Source organism: Aspergillus vadensis (assembly GCF_003184925.1).
Source record: "Aspergillus vadensis CBS 113365 unplaced genomic scaffold BO88scaffold_43, whole genome shotgun sequence".
NCBI classification, from domain to species: Eukaryota; Fungi; Ascomycota; class Eurotiomycetes; order Eurotiales; family Aspergillaceae; genus Aspergillus; species Aspergillus vadensis.
This window is the reverse complement of record NW_020292081.1, coordinates 125,879-140,468: the sequence shown is the minus strand read 5'-3', so window position 1 is coordinate 140,468 and position 14,590 is coordinate 125,879. Positions and strand designations below refer to the sequence as shown.

The following is a 14,590-nucleotide window of genomic DNA, read 5'->3' as shown; positions in this document are numbered from 1 at the left end:
TCGTGACAACGCTCTCCCCTTGAGGCCACGACTACTGTACCAGTAGTACCTCCCCTACTACTACTAGGCTCATGCATCGTCTAGATCGGTCGGGAATCTGAATGCAACATCATAAAGTACTAGCCGCGGTCCAGCACAGCCGACAGCTTCAAGGTTCTGACACACACGGGGAAGAGCAGGGGATCATGGGGACAGACACAAAACACAAACTATGGAGCTTGTCCAGCTGCCCCGACATGACAGCAGTTAGTACAGTAAGCAGACTAGATTCACTACGTACCTATAGCCAAGGAGAGATATATGAACTAATTGAATCCACAATTTCAGAGATTCCCACCCCGATGACGGCATAAGAAGCCTCTAGAGTCCAAGGGATTCGCAGTTCATGATTCAAGAAAAGCGATCGGAAAGTCTTGGTCGCGGGCTAAGCCCAGTTCCGCTTTTGTTGGGATTTCCACCGTCAATAGCTATCTACTCCGTAGGAAGTATCCAGGCACCACACATCCCGACCAAAGACTATTGGTAATTGACTTTGTCAAGTTCTACTGCAGACTCACACTCCCACGACCTCCTTCATCCACTTATGCATCGACCCCCTTATGCAGTCGCAGCATACATGAAGAAACGTTTTAAGGATCTCTGCGGTGTGACTGTGAGACCCCCTTCCCGCCAACCAATCAGAATGCCAGCCGTTACAATGCTGGAAAACTTCCCGTCGGTCAGAACCACCGCAAATTCAGTATCATTGCCAGTTCTTCATCCATTGCAAGCCCTATTGCAGTCAAAACTTCAATTCTCCCCTTCTCACACCCTGGTTATCTCCGTTGTACAACGCCCACCACTGCAGATGAAACTTCCGATCGACAGACTTCATGACTAAGTACTACTGACTGACCAGGACAGCCAATATCAGAAGCAAACAGGCCTACCCTAAGTGGGAATTGAAACACATACCCTCTGTATACCTAGTAGACACTAGACAGACAGGCAGACATCTTATTCCAAGAAACCATGGATCTACTCACAAACTTCCTCGCCACTATCGGCGAAGAAGTCGAAGACGCAGAAGAGGGTATGTTCCCATGCCATGCTCGATTGCAATATCATTATCACCACCACCACCTATAAGCGTGTATACCTATATAAGCCACTTTAAACCCCCGTATACCACACATAATAACCATGGGACCAAAAACCATTTACAAACAAATAGAATCCTTCCTCCTCTTCTCCCAAGACATCCCCTCCGCCAACCTAGGGTTTGTCGACTCCCGCGCCACAACCATCGACCTGACCATCCACGACCAAGACTATACCATTCATCAATCTCCAACTCTGCTATCATCTTCCAGAGCAGGCGGTACAACCGGTGCAGGTGAGCCTTTACCATAACCCTCCCTCATCATCATCACCTTCATCACAAATACCACAAAATCACCAACTTTACCAATTGCCTCAAACAATCTAATAACGTTACAACAGTCCTCTGGAAAATCACCCCCCTCATCGCAGAATGGCTCTCCAACAACACCACCACCACCAACAATAACAATACCAAAGTCAACCCCCTCTGGACACACAACATCCTAACTCCCACCTCCACCATCGTCGAACTAGGCAGCGGCATCTCCGCCCTACTAGCCCTATCCCTCTCACCAAAGATAGCTCACTACATCGCCACGGACCAGGAATACGTGCAGAAATTATTTCGCCAGAATCTGGATGAGAATGCCAGCACCATTACTTCTACCTCTACCGGTGGAGGTAGTAGTAGTAAATCATCCAAGGCGGGGAAGAAGTCCAGTAAGGCATCAGCAGTGGCTCGGAAATCTCACCAGGGACATGCGACTGGAACTGGGAATGGGAATGGGAATGTGATCATCACATCCCTAGATTGGGAGTTGGATGTTGCGGGATCGCTTAAGGAGGGTTTGGGATTATGTACTACCACTACTGTGGATGGTAGTGGAGAGGAAGAAGATAAAGGTTTCGATGTGGTGGTATCATGCGACTGTATCTACAACGAAGCGTTGGTAGCGCCGTTTGTGCGCACGTGTGCGGATTTGTGTCGCTTGAGGCCGGTGTATACTCCACCTGGGAGTGGTATTGATGAGAGGGGTTCTAGTGGAACAGGGAGGACGCCGACGGTGTGTGTGATTGCGCAGCAGCAGCGGTCGCCGGAGGTGTTTGAGGCGTGGTTACGGGAGACACTGAGGGTGTTTCGGGTGTGGAGGGTCAGTGATGAGATGTTGGGGGAGAAGTTGATGTCTGGGAGTGGGTATTTGGTGCATATTTTGGTTTTGAGGTAGATTTGGGTTGGGGTCTAGGTTAGACTTGAGATGAACTGAATGATATGTCTTTCATGGACTATGGACATGACCGGAGTTGAGGGACTCCATTTGGACGAGACTCGTGTCTCTCAAATGCATCGTTCCGGCCAGAAGCTGTTCAGCTATGCATGTATAAACATCCCGAGGCAGTATGGACATTCTTGTGAGAAGCAAGAGCAAGAAGATAAAAGACACAATAACTGTGCACCGGGGATCAAGATATCATCTTTGACTGGGGCTTATAAGGGTATAGAGTGTACTAGTGATTGGAGGCATAGGGATGGAGGGGCATGTGTAGAAGAGAAAATTCCCATCAATCCAAGCATACATGGAAAGAGGGTCAATTATTGCGACAAGAGTAAGACATTACATTATTAATGAACGTGCACAAGGCCTCCCACAAAGAGAAAAGAGGGTATTGACGCAAGAGCTGCATATGAACAGAATCAGAAAAGCATGCTCGGACTATGCAAGGTGATAAAAATGCAAGTTTTGCCTGATCACAGGCCAACGCAATGAAAATAACCAGTAATTATGATGTATTTGTATATATTACTTTGCCTCGGTTGTGTCTTTAGGGTCAGTATTCTCTTTCTCGGTCTCATGTGGCCGAGGAAACTCGGCCTCGTCCTTGATCGAGGGCTTTTGATCCGGGGACGCCTGGATTGGTGCCTCAGCCGGCCGAGGCGGGATTGAGCTTAGTCGCCCGCGGGGTTCATCCTCCGGGTCGCGATCGATAATCGATGAGATGGATTGCTTAGTTGAGCCGTTCATTCTCGGCACTGGTATTTGCTCCGGCGCCGGAGGCATGGCCGCCGGCGGCGCAGGCAGTGTCCTATCTGAGGCCTCCGTTTTCACAGGGACCTCCCGACTCTCCTCCTCATCTGACGCAGAAGAATATTCCATCTCCTGCTGATATCCCTCGCCATCCGCAGGACCCGATTCCAGGCGACTTTCTTCAGTAGATGCCCGGTTCACGGTAGCCACGGGTGGCAGCGGAGCGTTAGGATCAAACACTATACCGCACACCTCAAGCGCCCGGGATTGACTGCCCAGGCTACGATCCTTGTGCTTTTTGGTCAAATGGCACATGAAGCCATGCAAGGTCACGAAGTCGGCCTTGCCGCAGCCCGTAACAGGGCATGTGAGATACACCAAGCTGCCGTCCGACGGCCGCTTCCAGAGCGCCCGTCCAGAAGGGTCATGCGCGGCCGGACGTCCATGACGCTCCCCCCAAGCTTCAACATTCTTTATGGTATATTTTTGTTTCCGTCGGATTGACGTGGCACCGGTCGGATCATGGTGAATGTGTTGCGGTGGAGGATGGGGCGGTGCCGCTTGTGCTGGCGGGGGAATTGGACGAGGCTCCGGAGGGCTCTGTTGCTTGAAGAATGCAAGGGTGGTCGCTGCATTGGTTTCCGATAATCGGCGAGGCGGCGTTGGTCGAAGCGGCGGAGAGTCCAGGCTTGCATTAAATCCCAGTCCCATTGACTCCCGCTTAATTCGTTTCCGTTGCCTACGCAGTTCCTGATTTGTAGGCAAAAGAATCCATGTCAGAGTTGAAACGGTGGGGAAATTTTATATCACAATCTAATAACCATACCTCTTCTTCTGCTTCCGCATTTTCAGTCATCCTACGAAATTCCTCGTCCTCTCGCTTCCGGATGGCGAGAAGATGACTACGGGCCGCCATGCGAGCCGCCTCTTCATGTTCCAGTTGCCTGAGGCGAGCCTCAATATGATCTATCTGAAATGGTTGACCCGGCGGACCAGGTGCAGGCGGACCCTGTTCCTGCAGTGGAGGGGGGTGGAAAGGACGAAATTGATGATGGGCAGGCATCATATGTTCTGGCGGGATTGGTTGCGGCGGATTCATTGCGATTGGATGGAAACGGGGGAGGCTCATAGTGTTGACATGATGTCCGGGGGCACCTCCGTTCATGCCATTCTCGTGCACGGGTGCTACAGGAGGCGCTGCAACTGTCATGGTAGAGAGGACTGAAGAAGAGGAATCCAGTCAGAGAATTAGTTGATCCAATCTACCGCTTTTGAGTTCTGGCATGCACATGGAAACTTTGTTGGAGTGTGCAGATGATATGACTCGGAGAGGGGGGATGAGCGGAAGAAAAAGCAGCAGGAAATGAGATTTGAGAAATAGCTGAATAAGATGAAAGAGGGGAGGGGGGGATGGATAGAGAGAGGAACGAAGGAGTACAAGTGTGTAAGGCAGGGTGAGAAAGGGAGATGCGAGAAGGAGTCGAAGGAGAGTGGACAAAAAAGGGAAGAAGTTTATGACTGGATGATAAGAAGAGGATACAATGGGCTAGTTGGCAGAGGGAGAAAGAGGCCAAGGCTTCGTGGAGAAGGACCAGAATGCGTGGCAGATGGTAGAGTTTGGGGTATTGACGAGAGCAAGTAGCAAAAGAGAAAGAGAGGGACTTACACTTGCAGCAAATAATCAGAAGAATAGAATGTCAAACGCAGCCAAGGACTACTTCCACCAAGCAGAGAAGAAAAAGAGGCCGCTAGTGCGATGCACCTTGCCCGTTTTTTTGTTTTCTCTCACCAGGAAATTTCCCGCGGTTTTTTCCCTCGAATGTTCGGTTGAGATGGTTGTCAACCCACTAGAGTTGAGGGACAAATGCAGAGTGGTTAACGGCTAAGCAAGGGATCCAATGGATTGAAGGAGGAAAGCAGGCAAGACTGTCACAGTTGGTGCCTGTTTGTTGAGAAGCGCGCGCGCAAAAGAGATAGTTCTAGCGGGCAGCGATCCTAATGGAAGGTTTGCATGAAAGTTTAAACCAAGGGGGGAAAAAAAGGGAAGAAAAAGAAAAAGAATAGTTAATGTAAATAGAGTAAAAGGGAAAGGGAAAAAAGAAAAAGGAAACAAAAATAATAAATGTAAAAAGAAAAGCAAGAGAAGGGGAGAGGGAGAGAGAGGAAGGAATACTAATCACAGAAGAGCGAGCGAGGGCGAGAGCAAGATTGGAACAATACTGGTCAAAGTAATTAAACCAGATCGAATGGGACAGCTCTAGACAACCACTAGAGAGGTACGCTAGCAGCTAATAAAACTAGTCAGTAGATAGTAAGTAGTGATTTTACGGTCAGTTGGACCTTGGAAACAAACAAGTCCATGGATAAAGTCTGGGACCTGCAACAGCACTAGTGAGCTCCAGTGTCAGATGTAGTAATAATTGACAATAATGCCCTTAGTACGATGTAGTACAGACTGCACAACTTGTCTGGTTCATTGCCCGTTTCTGCAACCTGAATGGAATTCCGACTTGTGGGATGGCCGATTCAGATCCATTTTCTTTTCTGTTTATTGTTTTGCTTCTCTCTTTTTCTATCGTAACTTCGACAATCTCATTTCATTCCTTTTCCCTTCTTTTCTTTTCTTTTTCTTTTCTTATTAATTCATTTATTCTTTTATTCTTTCTATCTTAAATTAAATTAACATCCTGCTTGAGATAAATAGATAGATCGATCTCAGATTAGTAGAACCAAAAGTAGGTCCAGTGGTGGTAGTAGTGGTCTTCGCGCCATCCCTGAAAATGAACCATGAGCATCATTGTAATTACTCACTCACTTTCTTGCCCTCACTGGACTGATTATTCTGTGCCAAAATCCTTCAGTCACCCCCCCGAAAATCATGTCTCTGTGTTGTACACTAGCCTGCCCCTCCGATAGAAATCCACTACTGTCACACTAGTGACAAACACAAACCAACCCAAGTAATCTATATTAAATTCTATTATTTATCGGATCCCCCCCCCCGGGTCTATCTGGGATCTGAGATGTGTACTTTTTAGTAGTGTTATTCTGCCGGAGCAGAAGCAAAAACCATCGATTTAGACCAGGGTCGATATGTACCATGACCATATAGGTAATGCGCCCACATATTAACTTTGACATGATCTCAACAATTGATAAAGAAACCTAGATGATCGCATATACTGTAGAAGTATTATTTTATCTGCTAGAAAATTGTCGAGTTAATGTACCAAAAGCATTCTGTGGCCTTTTTGTGTCATCGGTCCAAGAAACAGTCGTAAAATATTTTTCCTTCCTCATCCCCTTTTAGTCCCCTTCGTTCACTTCCAGTTTTGTCTGGCTGGAGTTGGTAATGTTTATTTTTAGCTACTAAAGGGAGTGACCAATGAGGACCGGCTGATCTACTACTTGTTTGTAACACAATTTAATGAGAAGGAAAGTAGAAGATCATGGAAGATCGGGGGTTTTGTGCTCATGGCCAGAGTGGATTACAAGGGTAATACAGCGTGTCAATGTTATCAATTTTCTACTACTATTTCGCACTGAGGAAAGCCGAAGTTCCCCAACCAGCTACGTAGACAAATAGACAGGGGGGAAGTTTATTGGAAAGAGCAATGAGAATGGTGGGAAAAAAGAAAAAGGTCCCCGCCCTGAATACGGGAGAAACTGAAGGCGAGAGGAGGACACGGGTTGGGAAAGGGCAAAGATTGGTTCGCTGGGTTGAGTGTTCCAAGGGGCAAATGTGAAGGAAAGTGGGAAGATACCCGCCTTTCCACTGGTAAAAAGACACACACACACAACCCAGCTAACTAAACTAACTGTGGATTCCTGTGGGATTGGATCCATGAGGGCCAGCCAGGGCAGTTCAAGTCTTTCATCCACACTACCACAGTAGTAGTAACATAGCAAATACTAATAAATAATGATAAATACTAATTATAATCAAAATAATAAAATTCATAATTATAACGACAATAAATAATCAACCGAGCGGGGCATCCCTCTCGTCCTTCCACCCTCCCTCCCTCCCCTCCGAAAAAACACCACTGACTGGATCATTCCTGGAACAAGGTACATTATTAGTTAACACGGTGATCGACAATGATGGAAGGGGAGATTTTTTTGCAGCCAGACGCAATTTATCCAGTCTAAATAAATAGACTCGTTCCAAGTGGTTCTCAAATTAGGCTGGACGTGAGGAGTGCCCGTTTGGTCCAAGTCAGGGCAGAAAAATGGGGCGTTCCAGCAAAAGAGATCCAGGCTTTTTTGGCCTTTTGGTACCAGCCGAAACACAAGCAGAAAATAACAGCTCTCATCAGGATGTTTTGCCAGAATCATCTGTGACACAGATTGATTCATTAGTCACAAGTTATCTTAGAGGAGAGAAATGACTCCGTAGGAATCCACTTCAAAGGTCTGTCAGATTATTGGAGAGCGTTGTTACCGGCCATGTCAGACCACAACTAGATAGTATTACTGCCAGGATCGTCATCTTCTCTTCTTCTTCATTGATTGACCAAAGAACAGCACAGGATTCACTTGCGCTCTAACACCCCCCTCCCTTCGTCTCATCCACTCACCCTCCATTCAGTCCACTTGCCAATCTCCATAATATTTTCCTTGCCCACCCTACTGTGTAGAAGAATGAGAGATTCCTTGGCCAGAGCTCCTCACTGCATGTGTGTACATCGATGATTTGTTCCTTCATCTGCAACGCTCCTGCAAGTCTCCCAGCAGCGATTGGTTGCAGTTGGAGGGCTTACTGCCGATAAGAACCAAAGTACGTCCTGCACTTTCTCCCCGTGCCTACTACTAGTACTTACTCATAACCAATAAGTACTACAACTACACAGTAAGTAATAAAGTAGTAAGTTGTACCGACCTCATCGCTATTAATCTGATTCGACCGTCCCCATCGATGTGGTGTGTTGATTGGGACCTCGATCGCACATCCTGATAGGGAGAGACAACAAACAGGTCTCTTAAACTCTTAACAACCCCTACTATAGTCCCCTTACCCCATACTACGTACCGTGTGTGGTTCAGAACTTGTGATGTTCTGGCCTGCCGTCACCATTGAACTATATTAGATCAATATGATGATAAGTCCAAAGGCTTTTTTTTTTTTAATTTTTCTGTTCATCCTGCATATCACTAGCTCCACTTCTGGAACGCTGCTTCCTGCTCCCCGGTTGTTTCGTCGTCCCTTAATGGATGGATGAGAGTAGCCCCAAGCACACCATCTCACTGTGTTTCTTTGCTCACATTCCAGTCAGAAGAAAGATTTTTTTTTCTTTCTTATTTTTTTTTTACCTTTCTTTCTCTGCTCACGGACTCTGGAAGTCACTTCCGCCCCTCTCTTTCACACGGTTTCTCTCTCTCTCTCTCTCTCTTCTGTTGCCCTTATGAAATAATAATCTGTGCGTGCTAGAAGCTTCGATCTAGCGGAAGGATCGTCAGAACAAGGAAAAATAACTTGAACCCAGGACAGGTCCTCTCCCTCTCAAGGCATCATCGGAATCTTTTGCAGGGAACTCGTGGCAGGTTTTCATTCCTCGTTTCGATTTTACTGCCTGTTCTTCTTACTGTGTGCTCTTTCCTTTTCTCTCTTTGTAGATGTCAATGCAAGGTTCATCACTCCTAGTGAGAATTCATCCAACCCCCTTCAATGATAAGAAGAAATACTCCGTAAAAAGAAGGATCGATCAATCTATCACGACATTTACAACAATGTATACTAAACAAAAACAATAACAGCAACAACAATAACAATCAACGAGCGACATTTACAAAATACTCCATCCCAGATGAGGATAAGTACACTAAGTATGTATGTTTCACCTCAGACCTTTAACCTGATTCGCAGCAGCCACTCATTTACCACTAACTACCATGTCAATTAAATTAATTAATCACATCATCTAATGACATCCCTCCCTCCTTCCCTCCTTCCCTCCCACCTGCGATCATCATCACATCACGCACAACACAGCACAACATAATAAATGGATGAATGTATGTATGTATGTATGAACAGCTGGCAAGCCAAAGCCAAATACCCTACCGACAGAATACAAAGTACTTAACCCAGATTAGTCTAATAAACACAAACATTATCTAACACCAACAACCAAAGTATCATCCTCTGTCCCAGATAAACCACGACCCGCTAGCTTTCATGGCACCGAAAACGAGGCTATCGACTTTTGCTCCCCAGAGCACAATAATAGACTACTACTACTACTACGTACCAAAACAAACTGAATCACACTAATAATAATCAATTCTTGGAACACCGCTTAGATTAACCACAGGAAGAAAGAGTGGGTTTCCATCTTCGAAGCTTGGGTTGATTGGACAATATTACTCATTACATGCGAATGACTGAATTGAATGGATAGTACTTACTCCGTAGTTAGTATGGAATCCACCCACAGAAAATGAACAGAATAAAATTGGATAGATAGATAGATGGGACTTGATTACTAGTACTAGTCAGTCCACCCACTCACTAGACTAGGTAGTTAGATGGTTGGCACCAGGGTACCAGCCAGGTTCATGGTCAGTCAGTCAGTCAAGCAAGCTACTAGTAGTCTAAGTCTAACAGACAAGACTTGTTTTGTGTGTACGCGGCGGCCGCGCCTTTTGCCCTGCCCTGCCCTGTCTGGCCCACTTCTCTTTGCCCAGCAGGCCTTTTTTTTTTTCGGGGCGATTTCCAGAATGTTGGTATTGTGGTCACTCAATCAGTCACTAGTCATAGTAATTAGACTACTAGTAGACTAGCTAGCACTTGGGTGAGTTCTCCATAGCTGCAGTGTTTCACAGGACATGGCTACGTATGTGTCTACGTATGTTCTCTTGTTCTCTGGTATACAGCCAAGTTCTACACATTATATCAGGTCCAGCACAGCACAGTTTTGTTAAATCGAGAGGAGAATTTCATATTCTATTGTCACAGATTCCAGCCCACCACATCCTTTTTTTCGTGGTCTCCCAGCCGTAATGTCATTAAGTTACAAAATGTAAACTCCATGCATCCGTTCCAACGGATGGCCCTCCTGTCAAAGAAGTGCAAACGCTCACCCGGCCCAAAAAGGTATGAAGAGGGGATTGGAGAAAAGAGAAATCAGAATACAGAAGGGAAATGAACATGAGAAAGAGTAAATAAAACACCAATACACCGGAACAGGGATAGATCAGTCAGAGCTATCAGGTATGTATACATATCATGCGTGTTAAAACATCGGAGAGAAAAAAGAGGAAAGGCTCTAGGGAATAACGCAAAGGTGGAATACAGGAAACACCCATGGCTTGTTCAAGTCATGGGGAGTTTAGTGGTTGTACATTTAGGCCTTGTTCTCGCCCTCACCGCTCTGCTGCTGCTGCTGCTGCTGCTCGGACTGAGCCTTGTGCATCTTGTCGAAGAGGGTCAAGCTGGCGTTCTGGAGCTCATCGGTCTTCTGCTTGAACTCCTCAGCGGTGGCAGTGCCCTCACCGGACTGGTTCTGGGCAATGAACTCGCGGAGAGTGGCAATCTTCTCGCGGATCTGGTCGGCCTCGGCCTTGTCAAGGCGGTCCTCGAACTCCTTGAGAGCCTTCTCAGTGTCGTTCACGACGCTGTCGGCGCGGTTGGCAGCCTCGATGGCAGCCTTGCGCTCCTTGTCCTGAGCACCGTACTTCTCAGCATCCTCAACCATGGACTGGATCTCAGAGTCGGAGAGACCGGAGCCGGAGGCAATGGTGATGGACTGGTCCTTGCCGGTGGACTTGTCCTTGGCGGCAACGTGGACGATGGAGTCGGCATCAATGTCGAAGGTAACCTCGACCTGGGGAACACCACGGTGGGCAGGGGGGATACCAACAAGCTGGAAGTTTCCGAGGAGCTTGTTGTCCTTGACGAGCTCACGCTCACCCTGGAAGACCTTGATCTCGACAGCGGTCTGGAAATCAGCGGCGGTGGAGAAGGTCTGGGACTTCTTGGTGGGGATGGTGGTGTTGCGGTTGATCAGACGGGTGAAGACACCACCAAGGGTCTCGATACCGAGAGAGAGGGGAGTGACATCGAGCAGAAGGACGTCAGTGACCTCACCAGCAAGGACAGCACCCTGGATGGCAGCACCGATGGCGACAGCCTCATCGGGGTTGACGGACTTGGCGGGGTCACGGCCGAACATGGACTTGACGGACTCGGTGACCTTGGGCATACGGGTCATACCACCGACCAGGATGATGTCCTGGATGTCACCGGACTGCAGGTTGGCATCCTTGAGGGCCTTGCGGACGGGCTCAACGGTGCGGCTGATGAGAGGGTCAACCAGGGACTCGAGGCTGGCACGGGTCATCTTGTGGTTGATGTGCTTGGCACCGCTGGCATCAGCAGTGATGAAAGGAAGGTTGATCTCAGTCTGGAGAGAAGAAGACAGCTCAATCTTGGCCTTCTCAGCAGCCTCACGGATACGCTGGATAGCCATGCGGTCACCGGAGAGGTCCAGGCCGGACTCCTTCTTGAACTGCTGGACAATCTGGCGGACAAGGGCAATATCGAAGTCCTCACCACCAAGGTGGGTGTCACCGTTGGTGGACTTGACCTCGAAAACACCCTTCTGGATCTCCAGAACGGAGATATCGAAAGTACCACCACCAAGATCGTAGACGGCGACAACACGGTCGGCCTCCTTCTCAAGACCGTAGGCAAGAGCGGCGGCAGTGGGCTCGTTAACGACACGGAGAACGTTGAGACCAGCGATCTGACCGGCGTCCTTGGTGGCCTGACGCTGGGAGTCGTTGAAGTAGGCGGGGACAGTGACGACAGCGTTCTTAACGGGCTTGCTGAGGTAGTTCTCGGCAGTCTCCTTCATCTTGTTGAGGACGAAACCACCAATCTGGGAAGGAGAGTACTTCTGGCCACGAGCCTCAACCCAGGCATCGCCGTTGGTGTGCTGAACGATCTTGTAGGGGACCTCCTTGATGTCACGCTGGACCTCAGCGTCGGTGAACTTGCGACCGATGAGACGCTTGGTGGCGAAGAGAGTGTTCTCGGGGTTGACAACGGCCTGACGCTTGGCGGCAATACCGACCAGACGCTCACCGTCCTGGGCGAAAGCAACAACGGAAGGAGTGGTTCTGGCACCTATTTGCATTCCAAGTCAGCCACCTATCGCTCCAACTGCATGATACTAGCGAGGTTCCGCGTATAGCTCCGATTTCGGAGTCACTGCGGAACTGGCGCGGCGGATGAAAATTTTTTCGCGTACCTTCGGTGTTCTCAATGATCTTGGGGGTCTTGCCCTCCATGACGGCAACAGCGGAGTTGGTGGTACCTGTGTGACTGTATTAGATACTGTATGGATTACATCACGAGCACAGGAATTCTCAACCTACCCAAGTCAATACCGATGACCTGGCCCTTCACCTTCTCCTCACCACCCTCGGTGGAGTTCCATCTGCGAGCGGCAGCACCGGGGACTCTGAAAGCGGGAGCGCGAGCGAAAGGAGTGGTGCGCGGGAGCTGTTTCACAGAATGTGATGTTAGGAACAATACTCTAGCATCGACAATGATGAGGATGCCGGACTTACCGCGCGGGTGATGCGAGAGGACAGCATTGTGAGATGTGATTAGAAGAACAAAATAATACAACTAATTAAAAAGAGAAATATAGAAATGGGCCAGTCGATTCAATCGAAGGGCCGGAGGATATAGGAGGGAGGGTATAAGATGGAGACAGGAGGGAGGAGGAGAGTTGAAGGAGAACAAGAATTTTTCAGCTCTTTCTGGGGAGGAAGAAACTTGAAAAGAAGGGAGGACGCCGGCTGCCAGGACTAGTAAAAATCGTCCCGGAGAGCTTCGGCCCGTCGTCGAACTTGGTAGAATCACGGCAACACCGCGTGCCATCCAATCGCAGCTCAGCGATCCTTTTGACCGCTCAAGCTGAGTTGCCGAGCCACTGCCCCGGCCGGTCTCTTCTTCCCATTGCAAAAGCTCGCAGAAGCTACCAGTGTCCTCTACTCATTGCCACTGTGGCTTGAATACTTTTCCATCGCTCTCTTTTCTCTTTCCCCTAACTGCTCAGGTGTCAGTATGAGTCAAAAGTCAATTGCTTTGGATGGAATACTAGTCAGTATCATTGTAGAAATAAGCTGTTGCTATATACACGTCACTTGTAGCAATACGTCCATGTTGAGACTAAATAGATTCAATTTCATTGGAATGAAGTCCTGCATTACTCATTTCTACGCCATATCTATTGATGGCACTCAATTTCATGGTAGTATCAAGTGAAGTTAATATGAGTAAATAGGAAAATTAATAGTCGTCAATGTTATTGCTTTTCTGTCATCAACTAGATGCCTCGGCACCTTTACACTGGCCAGCTAGGTACAATTTATAGCTCAGCGATAAATCATAGCCAGTGCTAGTATGCCTGACCACACTGTCTGCGTCCTCTACTATCCCTTTCGTCTGAACCAAAGCTGCAAATTGCGATCGAAAAAAAGGTTCTGAAATGCTTAGCCCTCACCATTGGCCAGTTTGTCGAGAGAAATCGATCAGGATTGACTTTCAAGGGACATGGACATGTCATGAGTCATCATCGCCAAGCAGAATATATTCCGTAGCTTTAGTCCGAAAAAATAACATCCAGAGCTACTAGTCGGAGTTGATATCTTCAACAGTCCCTATATCATTCAACGTCATGAAGTAACTATGAAATAGAAATTGATACGGGCAATTGATAGCCCGTCCGAGTTTGAATCCATGGGTGCTAGACAAGTGGTGTGTCGAAACACTTGCTTCCCGTTAAATCTGCCAGTGAACCTAGACGGGAAAACCTCACGAGACCTCGGTCTACTTTGTACTAGGCGTACTGCAGAAATTTGAGACAATACAGAGGGATGGCTTAGTAGGGCATGCTGCGTGCAGGCAAAAGCGATATTTGATCTTACAAAATCCGATAATTACCTAGGTACACCAAATAAAGACTTGAGGATCTATCTTCCTTACCGTCTAGAGAGAAGAATGTAAGGCAGGCTGGAAGCGGTGGGCTCGAATTGAACTCGACCGCATTCGCCGCTGGAGGTTCCCCGGATTGGGTCCGGCTAAGTCTTACGTCATCCGTTCGCACCCTCCGAAATCGTCCAAACAGTGAAGGGCGGATCAGTTGGGAGGGAAAGCGATGTGGGAGCAGAAAGCAGAGACAGAGAGAGAGAGGAGGTATCTGGTGCTGGTGGTGTGCTCCCTCTTTACCTACTTTACTCGAACAAGCTCTAGTTTTCAAACTCCCACTCTCAGGCTAGACCCTGTTTTCAATAATACCCTGCGACACCGGCCTCCTTTTCAGCTGTTTCCCTTCCCATTACCTCTTTTCTTTTTCGTCGTCTCTACTACTCACCATCGACTCTCTTGCTCCCTCTGCGTTGTCCGTCGTTTTCCCGCAACATCGGAGCTCCGCCATAGCTGTACTTCCGACCATGTCACCTTAAAATAT

The 14,590-nt window shown here is 47.9% G+C and overlaps 5 protein-coding genes across 5 annotated transcripts; 3 read left to right on the top strand and 2 right to left on the bottom strand.

Moving 5' to 3' along the window:
* The first annotated feature begins 6 nt into the window (after positions 1-6).
* BO88DRAFT_222186 (uncharacterized protein) lies at positions 7-468 on the top strand. The gene has a single exon (XM_025702007.1). It carries the CDS (start codon positions 102-104, stop codon positions 351-353), a length of 252 nt encoding a protein of 83 aa, XP_025557135.1. The 5' UTR covers positions 7-101; the 3' UTR covers positions 354-468.
* Positions 469-1,182: 714 nt separating this feature from the next.
* BO88DRAFT_420453 (S-adenosylmethionine-dependent methyltransferase) lies at positions 1,183-2,309 on the top strand (the record flags this gene model as incomplete). The annotated part of the gene is made up of 2 exons (XM_025708448.1): positions 1,183-1,375; positions 1,483-2,309. The coding sequence occupies 2 exons, from the start codon at positions 1,183-1,185 to the stop codon at positions 2,307-2,309; spliced, it is 1,020 nt and encodes a 339-aa protein (XP_025557134.1).
* Positions 2,310-2,795: 486 nt separating this feature from the next.
* Positions 2,796-4,458, bottom strand: BO88DRAFT_222204 (uncharacterized protein). The gene is made up of 2 exons (XM_025702008.1): positions 3,934-4,458; positions 2,796-3,857 (listed from the first exon to the last, which is right to left on the bottom strand). Exons 1-2 carry the CDS (start codon positions 4,315-4,317, stop codon positions 2,883-2,885), a joined length of 1,359 nt encoding a protein of 452 aa, XP_025557133.1. The 5' UTR covers positions 4,318-4,458; the 3' UTR covers positions 2,796-2,882.
* Positions 4,459-10,227: 5,769 nt separating this feature from the next.
* Positions 10,228-12,823, bottom strand: BO88DRAFT_409327 (Hsp70 family protein). The gene is made up of 4 exons (XM_025707925.1): positions 12,684-12,823; positions 12,489-12,615; positions 12,362-12,427; positions 10,228-12,237 (listed from the first exon to the last, which is right to left on the bottom strand). Exons 1-4 carry the CDS (start codon positions 12,708-12,710, stop codon positions 10,454-10,456), a joined length of 2,004 nt encoding a protein of 667 aa, XP_025557132.1. The 5' UTR covers positions 12,711-12,823; the 3' UTR covers positions 10,228-10,453.
* BO88DRAFT_430579 (uncharacterized protein) lies at positions 12,823-14,559 on the top strand (the record flags this gene model as incomplete). Its single annotated transcript, XM_025709263.1, has 6 exons — positions 12,823-12,929; positions 13,010-13,124; positions 14,133-14,219; positions 14,254-14,334; positions 14,374-14,404; positions 14,444-14,559. The coding sequence occupies 6 exons, from the start codon at positions 12,823-12,825 to the stop codon at positions 14,557-14,559; spliced, it is 537 nt and encodes a 178-aa protein (XP_025557131.1).
* Positions 14,560-14,590: the final 31 nt, after the last annotated feature.